This window comes from Eucalyptus grandis, chromosome 3, assembly GCF_016545825.1.
Source record: "Eucalyptus grandis isolate ANBG69807.140 chromosome 3, ASM1654582v1, whole genome shotgun sequence".
Taxonomy (NCBI): Eukaryota; Viridiplantae; Streptophyta; class Magnoliopsida; order Myrtales; family Myrtaceae; genus Eucalyptus; species Eucalyptus grandis.
The window spans coordinates 57,300,988-57,320,895 of record NC_052614.1 but is presented as its reverse complement, the minus strand read 5'-3'; the positions used below and the strand labels follow the sequence as shown (position 1 = coordinate 57,320,895).

The 19,908-nt window shown below is 37.8% G+C and overlaps 2 protein-coding genes across 2 annotated transcripts; one reads left to right on the top strand and one right to left on the bottom strand.

The window, feature by feature from the left end:
• Positions 1 to 3,241: 3,241 nt before the first annotated feature.
• LOC120291993 (disease resistance protein RUN1-like) lies at positions 3,242 to 7,494 on the top strand. Its single transcript, XM_039309832.1, has 4 exons — positions 3,242 to 3,569; positions 3,637 to 3,745; positions 5,965 to 7,063; positions 7,228 to 7,494. Exons 1-4 carry the CDS (start codon positions 3,242 to 3,244, stop codon positions 7,492 to 7,494), a joined length of 1,803 nt encoding a protein of 600 aa, XP_039165766.1.
• A 4,352-nt stretch (positions 7,495 to 11,846) lies between these two features.
• Positions 11,847 to 13,820, bottom strand: LOC120291992 (glutamic acid-rich protein-like). The gene is made up of 3 exons (XM_039309831.1): positions 13,749 to 13,820; positions 12,263 to 12,734; positions 11,847 to 11,962 (listed from the first exon to the last, which is right to left on the bottom strand). Exons 1-3 carry the CDS (start codon positions 13,818 to 13,820, stop codon positions 11,847 to 11,849), a joined length of 660 nt encoding a protein of 219 aa, XP_039165765.1.
• Positions 13,821 to 19,908: the final 6,088 nt, after the last annotated feature.

The following is a 19,908-nucleotide window of genomic DNA, read 5'->3' as shown; positions in this document are numbered from 1 at the left end:
CACCAAGGAAAAAAAAAAAAAAAAAAAAATTAAACGCATGTACCTGAAATTCATTGGAAATTAAAGAGGTGGAGGAGAATTGTTTGTTTGTAGATGTGATGTTTCTAAGAGGAAAAATTCTGTGAAAAGATGTTTGTGGCCTCCTCTTGACCGGGGATCGCTCTTTTTCATGTGCACGCTCACAGATGAGTCCTTCTTAATGCCTTTCCGGGCTCTCGCCAACTAAAGCACCAATAACTCGACGCCGCTCCAGTGCATCCTCCGCGGAATCATGATGGAGGTGGAGGTGATGGTGATGACTCGAGGGGTTTTGCCCACAAATTGGGGCTTTCGATTCCACTGAAGGACGAACCTGGAAGGGTCTGTTCTTGACGGTTGGTGAAGGCTTTTTACCTGATTGCCCTTGCGGATATAGTTGGTGTGATTTTTCATTTTTCTTTCTTTTTTGAAATTAAAAATTAAGCATCAGGTGGAAGCAGGAAGAAGATGAATTGAAGAGATGAAGAACGAAGAAGATGAATAAAGAAAAAAGAAGAAAAAAAAACATGTGAACAAAAATGCCCCCATTATGGTGGCATGAGACGCACATGCTTTGCCAGTCTCTTAATTGGAACTAAATTGTCATTTGATGCTCTTTTTTGAAACAATAAGCTCACTTAAGGTCCCTAATTGAATTTTTTCCCAAAAAATTGGTCAAGGTTTTACATTATTATTGTTATAATCAGCATTGGCGCTGCTGCTAGGTCACTTCTTCTATAAATGTCTTAAGGATTTTTTTGTCAAAGTAGTCAACTTTTTAGATTTCATATTAATATGACTAAATGATTCACTTCAAGATCAAAAACTTTAAGCGAAACTCTTATTTTTACATGCCTGACTGCACTCTCCTTCACCTACTCCTCTTGATTTTTTTTTTTTTTTCCATATTTATAATTTTTAAGATATTGAAAACAGTTTTTTATATTATAATTGTCCCACAAGGTGGAAAGTCAGCGTCAACATCTCCATTTATTATTTAATAGAAGGGCCAATTATGTTTAAAGGGAATACAGTTTGATTATTACAAGAAATTTAAAAAGACAAGCATTAGAAGTGTCACAATCCCACATGACCCTCTTTTCTTTTTCTTTTTTTCTTTTTTTTTATCAAATCCTCTTTTCTTTAGGGTGCATATGGTAATATTTCTATTACCAAAAACAACTTTTGTTCAGAAATAGTTTCATTTTTATTTCTATTCTCCAAACAAGTTTATGAGTAAAAGAACACATTTTGCACTTGCATAAAATTTTTATTCTTGAAATAAAAAAAGAAAAAAAAATTGTGTTTAGTACGACTTTAAGAATTTATATTCCTAACTTTTTTATTTAATTATAAAAATGTCAGTGGAGACTTAACTATTCATGTTTGGATAAAAATGGACTTTTGTAAGGATTTAACTAATCAAGATATTCTAATATGGTCTCAAAAAATCCAATGTAATAATTAGTCAAAGATGGATGACTAATAATAACAACAAAGAGTCCCACTGATTTAAAACTCATAATATAAGATGTTGATAGCAAAACTTTAGGCATTACAATAAACAAGTACATAGATATTTTGAGTTTTTTTAGCTAGAAAAAGAAGAGCAAATGTTGCTTGGTGGAGTAGGCAAAGACAAAACAACTAAGATGGTAGCGACCTCATCAAACCTTCAAGCAAATGACATCAGAAATCCATGGAAGCACAAGTTTATTCGACTACTATAAACACAAGACAAATGGTAAAGCAAAAGACTTGTTCCGAGCCATCTAATAATCTATTAAAATAGAATTACGGATGATCTTAAATGATGTCTCCAATAGAATCTTAAGAGAAGACATCTTATTTTAGTGGAGTCATCAAGCTGTTGCAACCTAGCATTGTCTTTAAAAGAAAACAACATTCAAATATCCATATGGTAAAGCCCTAAGAGCTAATTTATTCAATTTTGAATCCAATTTTCATCAAAAGATTTTCACTTTTTTTTTTTTTTTATGCTAAACTAATTCTAAACTAGAATTAACACTTAAATCTAGTAAAACTACTCAAATCTAATTTCTAAATTTTTCCTAACTTTCTGATTTTTTTTTGTTCCAAATGGGGACTGGATCGAGTAGGAAACTCTGTGCAGATGTAGGTCTCACCCGGACCTTGTGTTGATTGTGTAAAGACTAGCATTAGGTTACACTAAGCTTATTTCCCTAAAATGATATTTCTCTTTTTATTTCAAGGAACAAAAGTAGACTTTTTTTTTTTTAAATTTCTTATTCATATTCTAGATTTATTCCCTAACCACTTTTCTATTCTAGAGAATAGCAAAGTTAATTGACATATACAAATAGATTTCTACTCTCTTTTTTTTTTTTTTTTTGGGAAAAAGGGAAAAAAAAAGAGAAATAGAAATGTTACATGCAATTGATGCACATTCCATACATAAAAAATTAAATTATAAAGAAAACGCACGACTCACCTTAGAAGAACCAAACGACATGGCGTTGCTGGGGGAAGGAAAGAGCGCTCGCGCTTGGCAGTGAATGTGCGGAACATGCGGCATATTTCATCCTGCTGCACCGTCTCCCGATGCTCAAGTGCTTCATCTGTCATCCAAAATCTCTCTCTCTCTCTCTCTCTCTCTCTCTCTCTCCTTCTTCCCAAACCCACCCCCCTCCTCTTCCTTCCTTCCTCCTCCTCCTCTCTTTTCTTTCTCTTGATTTTCCTTTTACTTTTTATTTAATTTGTTGTTTATTTTCAAGTTCTTTTAAAAAAAATTAAAACAATTTTTATATCATAATTCCCCATAAGGTGCAGCATCAACATCTAGTGATGACATCGCAACTCCATATATAATTTTAAGTGAATGACCAACTCGAACAAGAAGTATGCAAATAATATAAAGTTGAGACTTCTTTACTGCAAAGGAAAACTAAAGTCTGATTGGCCTTTATGGTCTCTCAATGAGTCTTTAAAAATTCCAAACTCATTAAAAAAGTCTTGGACAACTTCACCGGCGTCCCCTTGATAATGCAGAACGTTAGGTGGGAGATAGCAAATAAATTTGATTTTAAAGTAAGCCGGCCAAGAATTAAAGGTACTGGCACTCATTTGCCTAATTTATGTCCAAAACCTCACCTCATTTCTTAGCTTGGCCACCCACACCAACCTTTTTTCCTCTTAAGGTAGAGAGAGAGAGATTTTTCTGGAATTAGTAAGCTTCCTAGCTATGGCAACCTCAGAGGTCGGGTCGAGTAGTGATGCTGCACCAACATCACAACGTGAGTATGATGTGTTATTGAATTTCAGAGGAAAGGACACTCGTTATGGATTCACAGACTTCCTCTATGAATACTTAGTAGATGCCGGGGTCCATGTGTTCAGGGATGAAGAAGAACTCCCGTTTGGTGAAGTGATTAGTGAGAAACTTCAACAAGCTATCAAGAACACCATGATCTACATACCCATTTTCTCTCAGACTTATGCTTCCAGTAAATGGTGCCTCCGTGAGTTGGTGCTCATGGTAGACTACGTGTCCAAGTCAAAGGGTGAAAAAAGTATCTTTCCCTTTTTTTTTCCACGTGGAACCTGCTGATGTTAAACTTAAGAAACCACTTTATGAAGCTGATTTTAGGAAACACCGGGAGAACTTCGGTGATGAAGTCGAGGCATGGAAAGGAGCTCTTAGAAAGGCAGATGAACGAAAGGGATGGGTCATAAAAAAGGACCAAAGGTAATTCTCTTTAAAGATCCCTACCTCTTCCATCTTTTTTTTTCTGTTTTAGGGGATACGACGTTGCCTGTCGATTGACTTCTTTTATTCTTTTTCTTAAACGGAAAATACTGAAAACAACCTGCAATTGCTGTTCTTATTCAACTTTACATCCACTGCTGTTAGCATCTTCCGTGAAATTTTCCCCTACGATGTCAGTAACTTCAATAATAAATCAACTTCCCCGTCTCGTAAGACTGCAAAATATTCAAGAGCACCCATTTGCATTTGCTATTCGGGATGATTACAAATCAACTTCAGATTTTGCACCCATTTGGATCTGCATTCTCACTTGCCTCGACCCAAAAAATAGAATTTTCCCCCGTGATATGAATATCAGTTTTCATTTTTTATTAACGGAGAAAAGATAAACGAAATTAGAGATCGCATCTGGTGACAACTTTTATTTTACGAATTTCTGAGTGCCCTCAAGAAACACCAATTACACAAGGAAATTAAGATTTAGTGGAGAAAGTTCATGTCTAAATATTAGATAAAAACGACAGCATCCTGAGAACATGTAAAATATGACGGGAGATCAACTCAGGGCCTCGATCTATAGAGCTCGCCGGAGATCCAAATCTAGGTCAAGCGACCTCCATCTGGACCGGGCTGGAGGCGACAACCGCTGCCAACCTCATCTGAAGTCAGCAATGGCGCAACCATAGACAGCGGCCGGGGACAGGCGGGGGCTGAAGGCCGATAGTGATAGGTGGAGGAGAGTGACAAGGGTAAATTTGACAAAATAAATATGGCAATTGATTTAATAAGTTAGGGGACATATGCAATTTGAATATATAAAAAAAAATGTGAAAGTTGGGGATTCAAATTTTATATAATAAAATGTGGAGAGGCAAGGTGATAAATGTGGATAATGTTTTTTGCAATTTCTCGTTAGTTTTTATTTTTCATCTTTCTTCATGGTTGTCTCAACTCTTAGGCAAACTAAAAAGCATGGCTATAGTAATCACCCATCTAATCTAATCCAAAGTAATAAAGGTGGACATGAATACAGGGCCACATAGCTTGAATTTGTATCTTGTTTTGGTTCACTTGGGGCGCAACATGGCAGTAACGTGGTCAAGCGTGGCATTTGTATCTTGTTTTGGGAGTCATCGCATGAAATTTTTATTAGCAACTTTATATGCTTATCATCCCAACACATAATTTGGCTTCGATTGATAATTTAAACGTAGCATATAGTCAAATTAAACCCTTCTATTCATAATTATAGCATGTAGGTTCCCATTGGCTTCTCCAATGTAAATGAGCTTTTTTGGCCTAACTTTTTAGAGTCCGCAATCTCTTATGCTTTTGGTTGGAAGTCCATGAACCCGACATGCAGCTTGAGAAGCTTGTATTTTTAAGAAAAAGATGGAGTTATTTGGAAGCAAACTGATTAGGCCCCTTCATTTTATTTTTATATTAATAATGATGTCCACCTTTGGTAGATTTATCCTACTAACTCTATGGACCAGGAAAGGTTCAAGCCAAAACCAAGGTAGGTGACCACAATACAAGAATGTATCCATTTGAGGGAGTGGAGAATCAAACTATATGTTGTATGCCTAATCTGCACACATATCTTCATACTTTAACCACCAAATTAACCTCACGATAGTCTGCTTCTCAATTTTCAGTTTTGAATAAATCTTAGTGTGACGCGGTTTTTTAAATGCCACTATACTTGACATAATCAGATGCATAGAAGACTAGCATGCATAAGTTAAGCAATACAAATGTTACAACAACTATATTGCTAGTGATGGAAAATAGTTACAGGTTACGGGATTGTATCTTTCTTCACCAAACTGCGGTATTCAATGGATGACGTTGCATTTGTTTACATTATCTTGGTTCATGATTTTCCTGTAACGAGTGCTGAAGTTAGGCTCAGCTATAAATTCCAAAATTTTACTTACACACGATATAATAGCCACTTGGTAACTTTGGCCATCGTGTCAACCAATACTATATTCTTCAAAAATTTCTTTAATCAGGTATGACAAACATATCATGTGAATTCTATTAAATTAGCCTGTACTAATTATACAGTGTACATAGATATGCCTATAATGTACTTCAATCTTTTCAAGTTTTGATTATGAGAATCCCACTAGTAATTCGTGGGTAATATAATTAATTTATTCAGCTAATGAAAGCGCCTTTGTGCATGGCAGCCAAGCAACGATTCTCAGATTAATTGTTGAAAAGGTTTTGGTGGAGCTGAAGGTAAAACAAAAATTAGTGACCGAACATTTAGTTGGCCTTGATGATCGGATAAAAGACTTGACAAAGTTATTAGATGTCAACCAAGATGATGTGCGGCTCATTGGAATTTACGGAATGGGTGGTGTCGGTAAAACAACCGTTGCCAAGGTCATCTTCAATCAACTATCTTCCCACTTTGGAAAGTATTGTAGCTTCCTTGAGGGCATTCGAGAAAGGTCGACCAAAGAGAGCATAGTCCAGTTGCAGAGGAAATTGCTATGTGACATTGTTTCTTCTGGGTCTGTCGGAAAATTTGAGGATAGTGAAGAAGGAATGAGGAGGATTGGAGAAACACTCGGCAATAAGAAAATCCTTGTGGTTCTAGATGATGTCAATAAAAAAGAGCACATTAAGAAACTAATAGGAAATAATTCATTATATTCAGGATCCAGGATAATTATTACAACAAGAAATACAACTATTCTACAAGTTGAGGGATTTAAAGGTGAAATTCTACTATATGAGATGCTAAAGATGGATGATGATCTTGCACTTCAACTTTTTTATCAGCATGCCTTTGGTGGAGAATTTCCTTCAGGCAATTATCGTTGGCTTTCAAGTGAAATTGTTTCACATGCAGGAGGGCTTCCTTTGGCAATTACAGTGATAGGTTCGTTACTAAAGGAAAAGGATGAAGAATTTTGGAAAGAGACGTTGGTTAGGTTAACGAAAGTACCTGAGAAAGAGATTTTAGAGAAGTTGAGGATTAGCTATGATGACCTAGACGAACATCAACAACAAATTTTTCTCGATATAGCATGCTTCTTCTTCAATGAAAATAAGATTGATGCCATTTACATATGGACTAAATTTTATCCAAGAAGAGGAATTAAAGTCCTTATCGAGAGGTGCTTGATAAAGATATTGGACAATGATAAGTTGTGGATGCATGATCAACTAATAGACCTAGGATGGCAAATTGTCCATGAAGAAAGTCCGAGTGACCTTGGAAAGAGGAGTAGGTTGCCAATTGCAAAAGAGACCCTTGAAGTCATAAGAACTGAAGAGGTAAGTAAGAAATGTCTCATCTTTTAGTAGAAGTTGTATATCTAGGGATTAAGGATTCTTCTTTGCTTAGGATCTTTTATCATTTTTTACCCATTTGAGTTGTAGAATATAGTGGTTGAAAGTTGACAAACTTATTCACATCATTGCAAAAATTTCATTTGTAGAGAAAGGACAAGGTTCAAGCCCTTCAAATAGACGGACGGGATGCCATAGAGATTACAAATGAAGAATTTGAAAGGCTACAAAACTTAAGATTCCTCAAGTTACATAATGGAACTTTTGTTGGGGACTTTGCAACATGTTGTTCGAAGTTGAGTTGGATTTCTTGGCAACCTCCATTTCGGGAGTTTGAGGCAGATAACATGTATTTGGATCATCTTGTTGTTTTTAAACTTGGCAAGAATGACTTCACAGATAATTCAAAAGCATGATACTTGATACAGGTAAATTAAATGTTTTAACTCTAGTCTAATAGTTCAAGCGTGTACTATGCAATGGTTCTCTTACTAAACATGTCATTTATTTTACAAAGGGCACAAGATTTGAAAGTTCTATCTCTTACTGATTGTGATAGCATAACGACAAACCCAAACTTCTCAATATGCTCGGGTTTAGAGAGGTTGACTCTTAGAAGGTGCAATAGGCTAAAGAGAATTGAAAGCTTCATTGGAAAGCTACAGTTATTGATTACATTAGAGATTGAATGGTGCCCATGCCTTACAAATTTGCCTAAAGAGGCGGGGGCATTAGTGAAGCTTAAGCGCTTCTCATTGCGGGGATGTCTTGGGTTGAGGGAACTTCCAAGCTCTCTTGAAAATTTAACCTCATTGATAGAGTTAGACTTATCAGGTACGGCATTGCCAAACTTCCAGAGTCCATCAAAGGACTAGTGAAACTTGAGTATTTTCTTTTGACAGACATGATGATAAAGGAACTTCCTAACTTCATTGGAAAGTTAAAATCATTACGCTTATTGTGTTTATCAAAAGATGGATCATATTCTCCACAAGATCATGTTTGGCAGTTACCTAATGGCATCAACATGTTGGAAAATCTCGAAGAGTTGGATCTCTCTGGGCATGATGAAATGAAAGGTGAAATTCCTATCGGAATTGGAGAATTGTCATCTTTAAAAATCCTAAATTTAGAGGGAACCTGTATTTCTAGAATTCCAAGTACAATCAACAAGCTTCATCACCTCCAAAAACTTAATTTATTGGATTGTCATGAGATTCAAGAGTTGCCGGAGCTTCCCACAAGTTTGACCTGTCTACGTCTTAAATCTAATTCACTACGATCATTCTCAAATCTATCAAACCTTACTAATTTGGTTGAATTGGGACTAAGTGATGGCTCTTCTTTTACAAACAAATCAAACTGGATCACAAGATGCAATGTAAGTTGGATTGGGAGGTTATCTAGACTGACAAAGTTAGAGTTAGATCTATTAAACGTTTGTGCACCTCCAGAGTTGGCTTCTCTTTCTTATCTGGAAGAGCTTACTTTGGGTGACCTAGATCTAAAATCCATCGAGCAGCTTCCCTCCTCTCTGCTGAGTTTGGAATTACAATTCTGTGGCATTAGGTGGGCAGAGTTGACCACTTTATTGTTCGGTTATTGTGAAGTGGAAGTCGATGGACTTCCACAACTGCAGAAGTTAACTGTTTATCATTGTAAATTGCTTCTAAGATTATCCATTCCTTCGAAATTGAGGAAGCTACGGCAAGCGAGTATCTCATCTTGTCTAGAGCTAGCTGAGATACAAATTGCGGGCCTTTTGAAATCATTGGAATTGTTCTCCGTTTATAGGTGCGAATCTTTGGGAAGAATAGGTGGGTTATCATATTTGAAGAACCTGGAGAAATTGGAAATCGGATCTTGCAATGCACTTACTGATGTTGAGGGCATAAATGAGCTAGAGTCTTTGAAATCCTTGAAGGTCATAGCGTGCAAGTCATTGGAAAGGTTGATCGATGCATCTTGTGCAATTATACCAGACAATTGCCTCATCCATATATTGAGGTGTGGAGAGTTTATTGATTCTCCTTCGAAATACCCATCCGGAATCTCTTTGAAGTGCTACATAGAGGAGATTCTTCTGGATACAATAGAAGCACGTGGATTGACTTGTTCTAGTTTCAATTGTTGCTATAATTCAATAAAACAACACAAATTGTAAAAAGTTAAATATTACTTTGAACTTTACATGGATGAAAATGTATTTTTTAATCCAAAGATGAAAATGAATCAGATAGAACTTTAAATGATTTCAAATGCATCAATGTTCCTTCGACGGGTTCTTTTTAAATTGAAATGTTCTCTGGTGTAAATTAAACAAATACACAAACACAAGTATTATAAATTGTAATCTTAGATTTTCATGTTATAAGATTGAGTGCTCGATAGTGCGTAATAAGATTTGTTTATTTTGATGTCATAATGTTTTGCAATAATTGCTCTCTTAAACTTTGGCAACGTTACGCAATTGCCCGCAAACTTTGATTTATGTGGCGTCCATTAACTTTTTTAAGTCTGCATAGCTGTTAAGTGTCTCCTTGAATGGGTGGACTCAGTTTTTATGACCGAATGTCCTTAATTAATCTATTAAATATGCAAACAGGTTTAATATATATTGTTTGGCTCTCACGTTGAACTTGTTACATCACACATGGAACATCCCTTCACAATCGATTTCTTCCTAAAGATAAAGCAGCTCGGTCGTGTGATTCTTGTCAAATGGAAGACAAAAAAGGACGTAGCCCCTAATTCAATGACATACGAGGGATTGACTGCTGACATTAAAGGTTTCGGCTTTGTTTTGAAGAGAATGTGGTACAAAGCTCCTCATGAAGAATGCGAGTTGCTTATAGAGATCAAGAGCGATGAGCAAGTGAAGGAAATGGTGCAACTAGCATCTGGAAGAGGATCGATTCGTTTGATCGTCGAGGGAGGTGTTGACATTTCTTTGGAAGGAGCATTAATTAGGGCCAGCCAATGGGGCTGCACCGTGCCCTTTCTCGTTTTCTTTTTCTGTTTTGCCTTTTTCGTGATTCTCTCCCATTCCTGGGGAAAAATGGGATTTCCCTGGCAATTAGCTAAAATGCGCCGGTTCAGTCTTTGTGAGGACTTTTTGGTTATTTTTTGTATTTTGGTTTATGTCTTTTCTTTGGGTTTAAATAATTTGGGATGAGTTTTGTTGTGATTGGATGACCTCGTACAAGTAGGGGTGAGCGTGATTCCGGTTATCCGTGAACCAGAGAACCGCACCTATGGGTCCGGTTCAGTTTCCCTTCTGCTCAGCAACACCCTGACGATGACTCAACGCCGCTTGGCCCCCTCTGCTAGGCAACAACTCGTCACCGCTCGCCCCCCTCCGCTCGGCGACGCCCTCAACGACGACTCATCACAGCTTGTCCCCCTCCACTTAGAATTGGCCCGACAACGACTCGTTGCCGCTCGCCCCCTCGCTCGGTGACACCCTTAATGACGACTCGTCACCGCTCGCCCCTTGCACTCGGCGATGCCTTTGAACCGTTTGGTACTTTCTGCATTTTTTATGTCATTTTCTTCACGGCATAAGCTGTGCGTAATCATGTCGATTTGTTTTATTCCGTAGGTACGACAAAGAGAGGAAGACACTAGGTGCACCAAGATGATGCTCAGGTTTAGGGAAGACAAAATCCAAAGGATGGAATCTCTGATATGGCTAGTACAAGTACCTAGAGGGGGGGTGAATAGGTATAAAGAATAATTTCTCACAATAATCGCACGATACTGGACAATTGATAGAAATAAGACAATTTATCTTCGTTAGTAAGCAAGCAACGATCAAGATAAGACTGAGAGTAGGGAAGAGAAAATTGAACGCAAGGTTTATAGTGGTTCGGTTTGTTTCAAGCCTACGTCCACTCTTCTACATTGACAGCCCACTGGCTGGATTCCACTATGAACAAAGAGATATTACAGCACTGTTCTTCCTTGATTTCTCGGTGTAGAAGATCTATCACACTTTCTCAAGGTATCACTAAGTATAGACTCTCTTTGTGTATACAGTTTCGCTCAATATGAATTGACTAATAATCAAGGAGCTTCAGACTCTGTAATTTTTCTATCGAGTACGCACTAGAACAACTTGGAACATCTTTCTTTTATACTCCTTTATGCCATCATACCCGTTGGCACTTACCAAAGGAATTCTTCCAATCTACCCGTTGGACAGAATCAATCAAGAAGATTATTCGAGCTACTAAAGGAACATATCGATAGCCCATCAATCATGTTCGCCTATACAATTAGGATCTTGGTTTTCAAGAATAGAACCTTCCAAGAATATTTCGTCAATCATCGGATCTTCAAACGATCTTGAATTCAAATAAGTAATCCGTTATATCAAATCCAACCAAGTGATCTTCTCCAGTCGATAAGACCAAATCCTCAACCAAACACTTTAGTTCTGAATCGCTTTCGTCGCTGGATTATAAACCGTCAATGAGAATAGTCTTGAGTCTTGAGTCTTGTGAGCTGAGTCTGGTGATCTGAAAGTCTTCAGACTCAAAGTACAGGGGTCTGCATAGCTTTCAGACTAGACTAATGGAAATGTTTTGTCAGCTTCAAAATACTTTAGAAAGATTTTTCCAACAATCTCCCCCTTTTTGATGGTGACAAAACTTTCCGTAGATTTGAACAACTTTGACCTGCAAAACATTACTCAAGCAATATGGATATCTCATAAAGATTAAACATTCAACTAAACTCTGCATCCACAGAAAGATAGGTTAGTCTTTCATGAGTAAAGCCATAAAAGAACACTTGATGTAAATGCAACAGTCAATTTCAAATCCACACCCAAGTCAGTCAATTTCACCAAGTCCACCACACTCAAATCATACTCAAGACAAACTAAAGTTAAAACACAAATAAAGTCAAAGTTGAGTTCAGTTCAGTTCAAAGCTGGCAATTCTCCCCCTTTTTGTCATCATTAAAAAAAGGTGAGAAAGAGTCAAGTCTGCTTGGGAACACGCACGAGCTGGAAATCTCCCATCGACTATACGATGCCTTCCATCCTTTTCAAGTCTTCCCGTAAATGTTCCACCTCTTCTCCTTTGGCATTTGCTTGAATTTGAAGAGTGAGGTCTTGCATTTGATTCGACAGGGTAACAGAAGATGCTTGTCCAGCATTCTTCAAGACTTGAAGTTCACATTCCAAAGCGTACATTTGACCTTGCATTTTCAGAGGATCAAGAAAATCTGCTGTATTGTCCGTCTGTTTGTTGGCATTTGCTCTATCGGATGGCGCAAAAGCAGACGATGGAACTTTGGTGTAATCGCGCAGATTTGGCGTTGAGGTGTCATGTCCTTCATCAGGCATTTGAGAAGCCTGAATATCTTCTGGATTTGCTTGCGAGCGACTCATACCTTCACTGTGGACAGGTGTAGTCCTTCCTTTCTCGCCATCTCCCCCTGCTTCTAAGGCCTCATTTGGGGAAGAGTGATGGTCATGCTCAGCAGAGTCTTGATTGCCTTCCTCTCCAGCTTCATCGGCAGACTTTTCTTTGTCTGCTTCTTCCTCTTCTTCAACTTCCTTCTCCTTGGCTTCTCTTTCTTTCTTTTCTTTCTCCTCTACTTCTCTATGTTCTTCTCCCTCTGCTTCTTTTCCTTTCTCCTGTCGTTCCTTTGATTCGGATACAGAACGACTGAGTCTTTTCAATGCCAAGGCAGAGATAGTGAGTTCATCCTCTTCATCTTCATCCTCTAAGATAAGAGTTCTTTTCTTCTTGGATGGAGCACCCATGGGCTCCTTCCCTTTCCTTTTAGATGCAGAAGATACTGGAGTTTTCACTTTGAACTTCTCCATTGCCTTATCAAGCTCTTTCAGACGCATCTTTGTCAGCATTTTCAAACCCACCACCATTTTGTCGCATGGTCGAACACAAAGAGTCTGGGGAGGTTCAATGTTCAAGTGTCTGAAGATCTTGGTCACAAGACCTGCATAAGGCAACTGGCCTCTGTCCTTCACCATAGCTCTGTACATGTGAAAGAGAATGGTGTGAGGAAGAGAGAACTTCTTTCCTGAATTGATTGTGTACATCAATTTCGCCTCAGAATTAGACACGTCCATCTTGGATGTTGATCTTGGCCGAAGACAGTTGATCACGATTTTGTGCAGCAAAATGTTGATGGCATGCATACTTGAGTAGGTAATTCGCTTTTCTGTATTCCTGTCTTTGACAAGTTCCAGTGTGGTACGAGTAATGGAAACTTTGACCGGTTGATATCGTCCTCGTTCAACTCCAATTATGTTTGCCAACATGTCCACATCCACCACATAATCTTGGTCTCGAACACTGAAGGATATTCTATTCGCATCTAAAAAGCTAATATTCGAATAGAAGTATGCTGTCAATTGTGCATAACCGTCTGTGGTGTCAGAGCAAAATTGCTCTAGTTGAAGCAGTTTGAACTTCTCCCTCAAGTTCACATTGATAGCATCCAGAAAATCAAAATCGACGCTCCTGGGGTTTATCACCCCTCGTTTCAACAATTTGAAGAACAAATCCTCCTGTTCCTTCGATTTGAACAACTCCGTTCTTTTTCCCTTCACCTTCGCAGCAACACCCATCCTGGGTTGGAATTCACTAAACATTTTGTCATCGTCATTCCCGTCAATTGGATTCAATCCACTTACACGAGGGTCACTTGGAATGTTCGCAAGTGCTTCCTCAGCCCTTCCTCTGGGAGCAATTCCCAAATCCTCCATCCGTTTCAAAAAAATATACTCATTTCCATACCCTTTGTCTTTGAGGAAATCATCTACATAGTTCAGAGGTGTACCAGTGCTTTTCAAAGCACGATAGAGCTTGTAAATAAAAGAGGGTTTTTGGGTTCTTACAGGATCTGCTTCCTCGATTATTTCTTCCTCCGGTTGATGACCCACACCCTGTGGGGTAGATGGTGGAGAGTGATGTGGTTGAGAGTGAATCGGGCTCTGTCACTGTCTCGGTAACTCTTCCTCCTCGGTGAGATCGAAGTGGGTAGGACCCTCCCTCATTCGCGATGGTCCCCTACTCGCGATTCTTGACAACTTTCTTGAAGAAGACATCGTTTCTTGTCGATGAAAGATGCTTTTACTCGCTTTCCCAAGAAAAGATGACAACTTTCTCGAGGATGAACACGAAGTCGAGACAGGATTGGGAGGAGAATGCCTTTTTAGGGTTTTGTAGTTTAAGTAAGAAGACAACTGACTATATATAACCCAATTTTTAAAAAAGAAAAAACCAATCGACATAAAGGAAAGTGAACAGTCATCTCTTTTTAAAAACAATAACTTTTCGAGATTGAATATAAAAACAACTTACAGTCTATAGCCATGAATGTCTGAGTCTGAGGGTCTGAGAGTCTCTAGACTTTAACTTCTTCAAGCTTCAAAATGTTGAGTCTGAAACGGATAATATCGAATTGATTCTTCTCCAAAGGCTTTGTGAATATATCCGCTAGTTGGCTCTTTAAATCAACAAATTGAATCGAGATTTCTCCATTTTGAACATGATCTCTAATGAAGTGATGTCGAATCTCTATATGCTTTGCTCTTGAGTGAAGGATTGGATTTTTTGTAAGATTGATTGCACTGGTGTTGTCACATCTAATTTCCGTGCATGAGTCTTCAATTCCAAAGTCTTGTAGTTGTTGTTTTATCCATAGAATTTGCGAACAACAACTTTCAAGAGCTACATACTCTGCTTATGTTGTAGAGAGAGCCACAATGTTTTGTTTCCTTGAAAACTAAGACACCATCCTGTTCCCAAGCAATTGGCAAGTTCCCTAGGTGCTCTTTCTATCAACTCTGCAACCGGCTAGATCCGCGTCTAAATATCCAAGAAGATTGAAGTCTCCCTTCTTAGGATACCAAAGACCGATACTTGAAGATGAAGCAACGTATTTAATAATACGTTTCGCAGCACTGAGATGAGATTCTCTAGGGTCTAATTGAAACCTAGCACAGATGCAAACACTTAACAAAATGTCAGGTCTAGAGGCAGTAAGATAAAAAAGTGAACCGATGATACTCCTGTACAGCTTTTGATCAACTTTCTTCCCTTCTTCATCTTTGTCTATCTTTAAAGAACTTGACATCGGTATGTTGGTCTTTTTGCACTTTTCCAGTCCAAACTTCTTGACAAGATCAATAGCATATTTTTCTTGATGAATGAATGTTCCTTCCTTCAATTGTTTTACTTGGAGTCCAAGAAAGAAGGTTAATTCTCCCATCATACTCATTTCAAACTCATCCGCATAGACTTAGAGAATTTTTAGTACGTCGTACCAAGCTTGAGGTGCTTGCTTTAAAGCGTACAAGGCCTTTTCGACAAGGCGAGTCGACTTCTTTGGGTCTTCAAACCCCGGTGGTTGTTCCACATAAACTTCCTCATGGATAAATCCATTTAGGAATGCACTTTTGACGTCCATTTGGAATAACCTAAAATTTTTATAACAAGCAAAAGTAAGCAATAATCGAATAGCTTCTAACCTTGCTACTGGTGCGTAAGTCTCATCATAGTCTATCCCTTCTTCTTGCGTATATCCCTTGGCCATGAGTCTTGCTTTGTTTCTTACGACTTTTCCTTTCTCATTCATCTTGTTTCTGAACACCCATTTAGTTCCAATAACAGTTTTACCTTTTGGTTTGGATGTCAATTCCTAAACATCATTAATGTTAAACTGTCTGAGCTCTTCTTGCATAGCTTCAATCCAGCTTTCATCAGATAAAGCTTCTTCTATGCTTTTTGGTTCAATTTCAGAGATGAGAGCCACAGCACTAGACTATTCGCGCCTTTTGAATCTTGTGCGAATTCCTTCATTAATGTCGCCAATGATAAGATCTTTGGGATGACTGGACTTATGTTTCCAGTTGCTGGTTAATTTATCAGATTGATGGTCACTTTCTTCGCTTGAATCTTCAACAATCACTTGTTGATGGTCCTTCAAGGTCTGAGCTGCTTCTTGGGTTTTAGACTTTGTAGCAGATTTAGACTCTTCATGTTGAGTTTGACTGCATTCATTTTGCACTGAGTCTTGAAATTTGACATTCATTGATTCCTCCACTGATTGACTCTTCTTGTTATAGACTCTGTAAGCTTTGCTTGATGTAGAATATCCAATGAAGATGCCTTCATCTGATCTTTCTTCAAATTTACCAACTCGATTTTTTGCATTTTTCATTATAAAGCATTTGCAACCAAATACATGAAAGTACGAAACAATAGGCTTCTTGCCTTTGAATAACTCATAAGGGGTTTTTTTTTCTAGAATAGGTCTTAAAAAGACTCTATTGATGATATAGCACGCTATTGAAGCTTGACCTCGGCCCAAAATCGTGAAGAAATCTTACTTTCAATTAAAAGAGTTCTAGCCATTTCTTGAAGAGATCTATTCTTTCTTTCCACAACTCCATTTTGCTAAGGAGTGTATGGAGAGGAGAACACATGCTTAAAGCCAGATTCATAACAAAATTTTGTAAAATCTTGATTTTCAAATTCACCTCCATGGTCTGTTCTTATACTTGAAATAACACATCCTTTTTCATTTTGAACTTTTCTAGTAAATTTTTCAAAATACGAGAAGGTTTCGGACTTACTTGCAAGGAAATATACCCAAGTAAATCGGGAGTAATCATCCACGATTACTAGGCAATATTTCTTACCTCCAATGCTCTGGGTTCTGGTTGGTCCGAAGAGATCCATATGCGGTAGCTGCGCAGTACATGATTAGTAGAGACATGATTTATTGGCTTAAATGAATTTCTTACCTGCTTTCCCAATATACATGGAGTGCATAGATCAGACTTTTGGTATGTTAGATTGGGTAGACCACAAACAAGCTTCTTTGATAAGATTTTGGCTGATTATTTCATGTTGATGTGATCAAGCTTTCTGTGCCACAAGCTTGCTTCGTCTTGGATTGAAATTAAGCATTGCGATTCATCCGGTTTTACATCCAAAAGATAGATATTTCCATGCCTTCGACCTTTGAAAGACTGAGTAGAGTCTTTACTGGTTCCAAAACATATTCCTTCTTGAAAGAAGATCTTAAAGCCAGTATCACACAGTTGGCTGATGCTGATAAGATTGTAATTGAGTCCTTCTACTAAGGAAACATTACTTATTGTGAGATTTCCAATTTTCACAGTTCCAAATCCCACAATTCTTCCTTTGCTGTTTCCTCCAAATGACACTTTTCCACCATTTACTTGAATGAGCTTTGTAAAGCAATTTGAGTCTCCTGTCATATGTCTTGAACATCCGCTGTCCAAATACCACTTTACCTTTCTCTTGATGGAGACCTGCAATCAAATGAGAGTCTCAAGCTTTCTTTGGTACCCATATTTTCTTGGGTCAATTGGTGTTAGTGAGATAACCAGTATTAGCCCAAGTTTTCTTAACAGGTTTCCAAACCATAGGACACTCTTTTTCAAAGTGATCCGGGCTATTACACTTTAAACACTTGAGGGCATTTCAACCTACAGACTTTACAAAAACCTTCTTGAAATGATTTTTGTAAGCCTCTCTTGAGGGTCTTTGCTTAATTCTTTTTTTTACTTTAGGAAAATCAATCAATGGAATAGTTTCTGTTGTCATACCTAAACTAGACTTATTGAAATACGGTCTTTGAGCTGAAAGAATTTTTTCAAGTTTTTCGGAACCTATTGAAAATTTCTTTGAAATATTTGATGAGTCAATTTTTAATAGAGCATTTTCTTTCAAGCATTTTCTTTCAAAATATTTTCTTCACTTTCTTTAAGAGTATAAACATTTATGTCTAAACATTTGACTCTTTCTTTCAAAATATTTTCTTGTTGTTTTAAAGCAGAGTTTTCCTTTTTAAGTTCGGAAATCCTTTTAAGAGAAGTCTTAAGACTAAAACACAGCTCATCAATATACTTAGAAACCTTGACAGGAATTTTAAAATTACTTACCTCAATTTCACTATCTGAGTCTGATCCAGAGTTTGAGTATGAGTCTAATTGCGCCATCGGACACAAATTGGCATACTCATCTTCACTTTCTTCACACTCTGTATCACTCCGTGGTTTCGGCTTTGAGAGCCTTTCGAGACTTTCTAGCTTTTCCTCTCTTCTTCTTTAGAAGATGACAGTTGGGTCTAATGTGTCCATTTTTCTTACATTCGAAGCAAACTACATCGTTGTTTGATTCATCATCATCAACAGACTTGGTCTGTTATTTTTGAAAGCTTTGTTTCTTTGAGTTGAATCTTCTTCCTTTTCTATTCAGCTTTATGAATCTTTTTATCATGAGAGCAAGCTCCTCATCGTCCATGTCATCTTCAGAATCTGTAACATCAGAATCATCATTTGATTTTAATGCAATGGACTTCTTACCTTTTGGATCTTCATCTTCGTTAATTCGTTCCACTTTGTAAGACTAAAGAGTTCCAACCAACTCGTCAACAGATAGTGGCATGATTCTTTGCATCTCTCTTACTGAAGTCTTTATGTGATTCCAATCCTTGGTGAGTCCACGTAGTAGCTTGTTTACCTTCATGGGATCAGAAATTGGTTGTCCTTAATTTTCAAGACCATTTACAATTTCTGTAAAACAGCTAAACATGTCAGTTATAGATTCTCCAGGTTTCATTTTGAAGGCTTCGTATTGACCGAGGAGAATGTTGATTCTTGTCTCCTTCACTCGATCTGTTCCTTCATAAGTGATATGTAATCTGTCCCAGACTTCTTTTGCTGTATCACAAGAAGATATTCTGTTATATTCAATAGGTGACAAAGCACAATATAAAGAATAAATTGCTTTTGCATCGAGTGCTTGTCTCTTGGCTATCTCTTTCTGAGTCATTTCTCTTGACTCAACAATTTCTTTTCCTCTTTCTGAGACAGATGCAGCTTTAGGAGTAATTCATTTTTCTACAACGTCCCATTCCAGAGGATCCTTTGATCGTAGGAACGCTTTCATCTTGTTTTTCCAGATGTTGTAATCCTTTCAATCAAAGTATGGTGGTCTGGTATTGCTTTGCCCTTCCACCAGCCCTGAAGCTAGCATACTAGCCATGGATCTTTTACTCTGAAGTAAAACACTTCAAATAACGTGAGTACACGAGCTCTGATACCAATTGATATGGCTAGTACAAGTACCTAGAGGGGGGTGAATAGGTATAAAGAATAATTTCTCACAATAATCGCACGATACTGGACAATTGATAGAAATAAGACAATCTATCTTCGTTAGTAAGCAAGCAACGATCAAGATAAGACTGAGAGTAGGGAAGAGAAAATTGAACGCAAGGTTTATAGTAGTTCGGCTTGTTTCAAGCCTACGTCCACTCTTCGCGCACCGATGACAGCCCCACCGGCTGGATTCCACTATGAACAAAGAGATATTACAGCACTGTTCTTCCTTGATTTCTCGGTGTAGAAGATCTATCACACTTTCTCAAGGAATCACTAAGTATAGACTCTCTTTGTGTATACAGTTTCGCTCAATATGAATTGACTAATAATCAAGGAGCTTCAGACTCTGGAATTTTTCTATCGAGCACGCACTAGAACAACTTGGAACATCTTCCTTTTATACTCCTTTATGCCATCATACCCGTTGGCACTTACTAAAGGAATTCTTCCAATCTACCCGTTGGACAGAATCAATCAAGAAGATTATTCGAGCTATTAAAGGAACATGTCGATAGCCCATCAATCCTATTCGCCCATACAATCAGGATCTTGGTTTCCAAGAATAGAACATTCCAAGAATATTTCGTCAATCATCGGATCTTCAAACGATCTTGAATTCAAATAAATAATCCGTTATATCAAATCCAACCAA

What these genes read in the sequence shown, in the direction of transcription:
- LOC120291993 (XM_039309832.1), top strand. Translation starts at nt 3,242, where the DNA reads ATGGCAACCTCAGAGGTCGGGTCGAGTAGTGATGCTGCACCAACATCA. An exon ending in CAAGTCAAAGGGTGAAAAAA is followed by an intron (nt 3,570 to 3,636) that starts GTATCTTTCCCT and finishes CACTTTATGAAG; the next exon opens with CTGATTTTAGGAAACACCGG. An exon ending in AAGTCATAAGAACTGAAGAG is followed by an intron (nt 7,064 to 7,227) that starts GTAAGTAAGAAA and finishes TTTCATTTGTAG; the next exon opens with AGAAAGGACAAGGTTCAAGC.
- LOC120291992 (XM_039309831.1), bottom strand. Translation starts at nt 13,820, where the DNA reads ATGGAGGATTTGGGAATTGCTCCCAGAGGAAGGGCTGAGGAAGCACTT. An exon ending in ACATTCCAAGTGACCCTCGT is followed by an intron (nt 12,735 to 13,748) that starts GTAAGTGGATTG and finishes TCCGAATCAAAG; the next exon opens with GAACGACAGGAGAAAGGAAA. An exon ending in TCAAATGTACGCTTTGGAAT is followed by an intron (nt 11,963 to 12,262) that starts GTGAACTTCAAG and finishes TTTTAACTTTAG; the next exon opens with TTTGTCTTGAGTATGATTTG.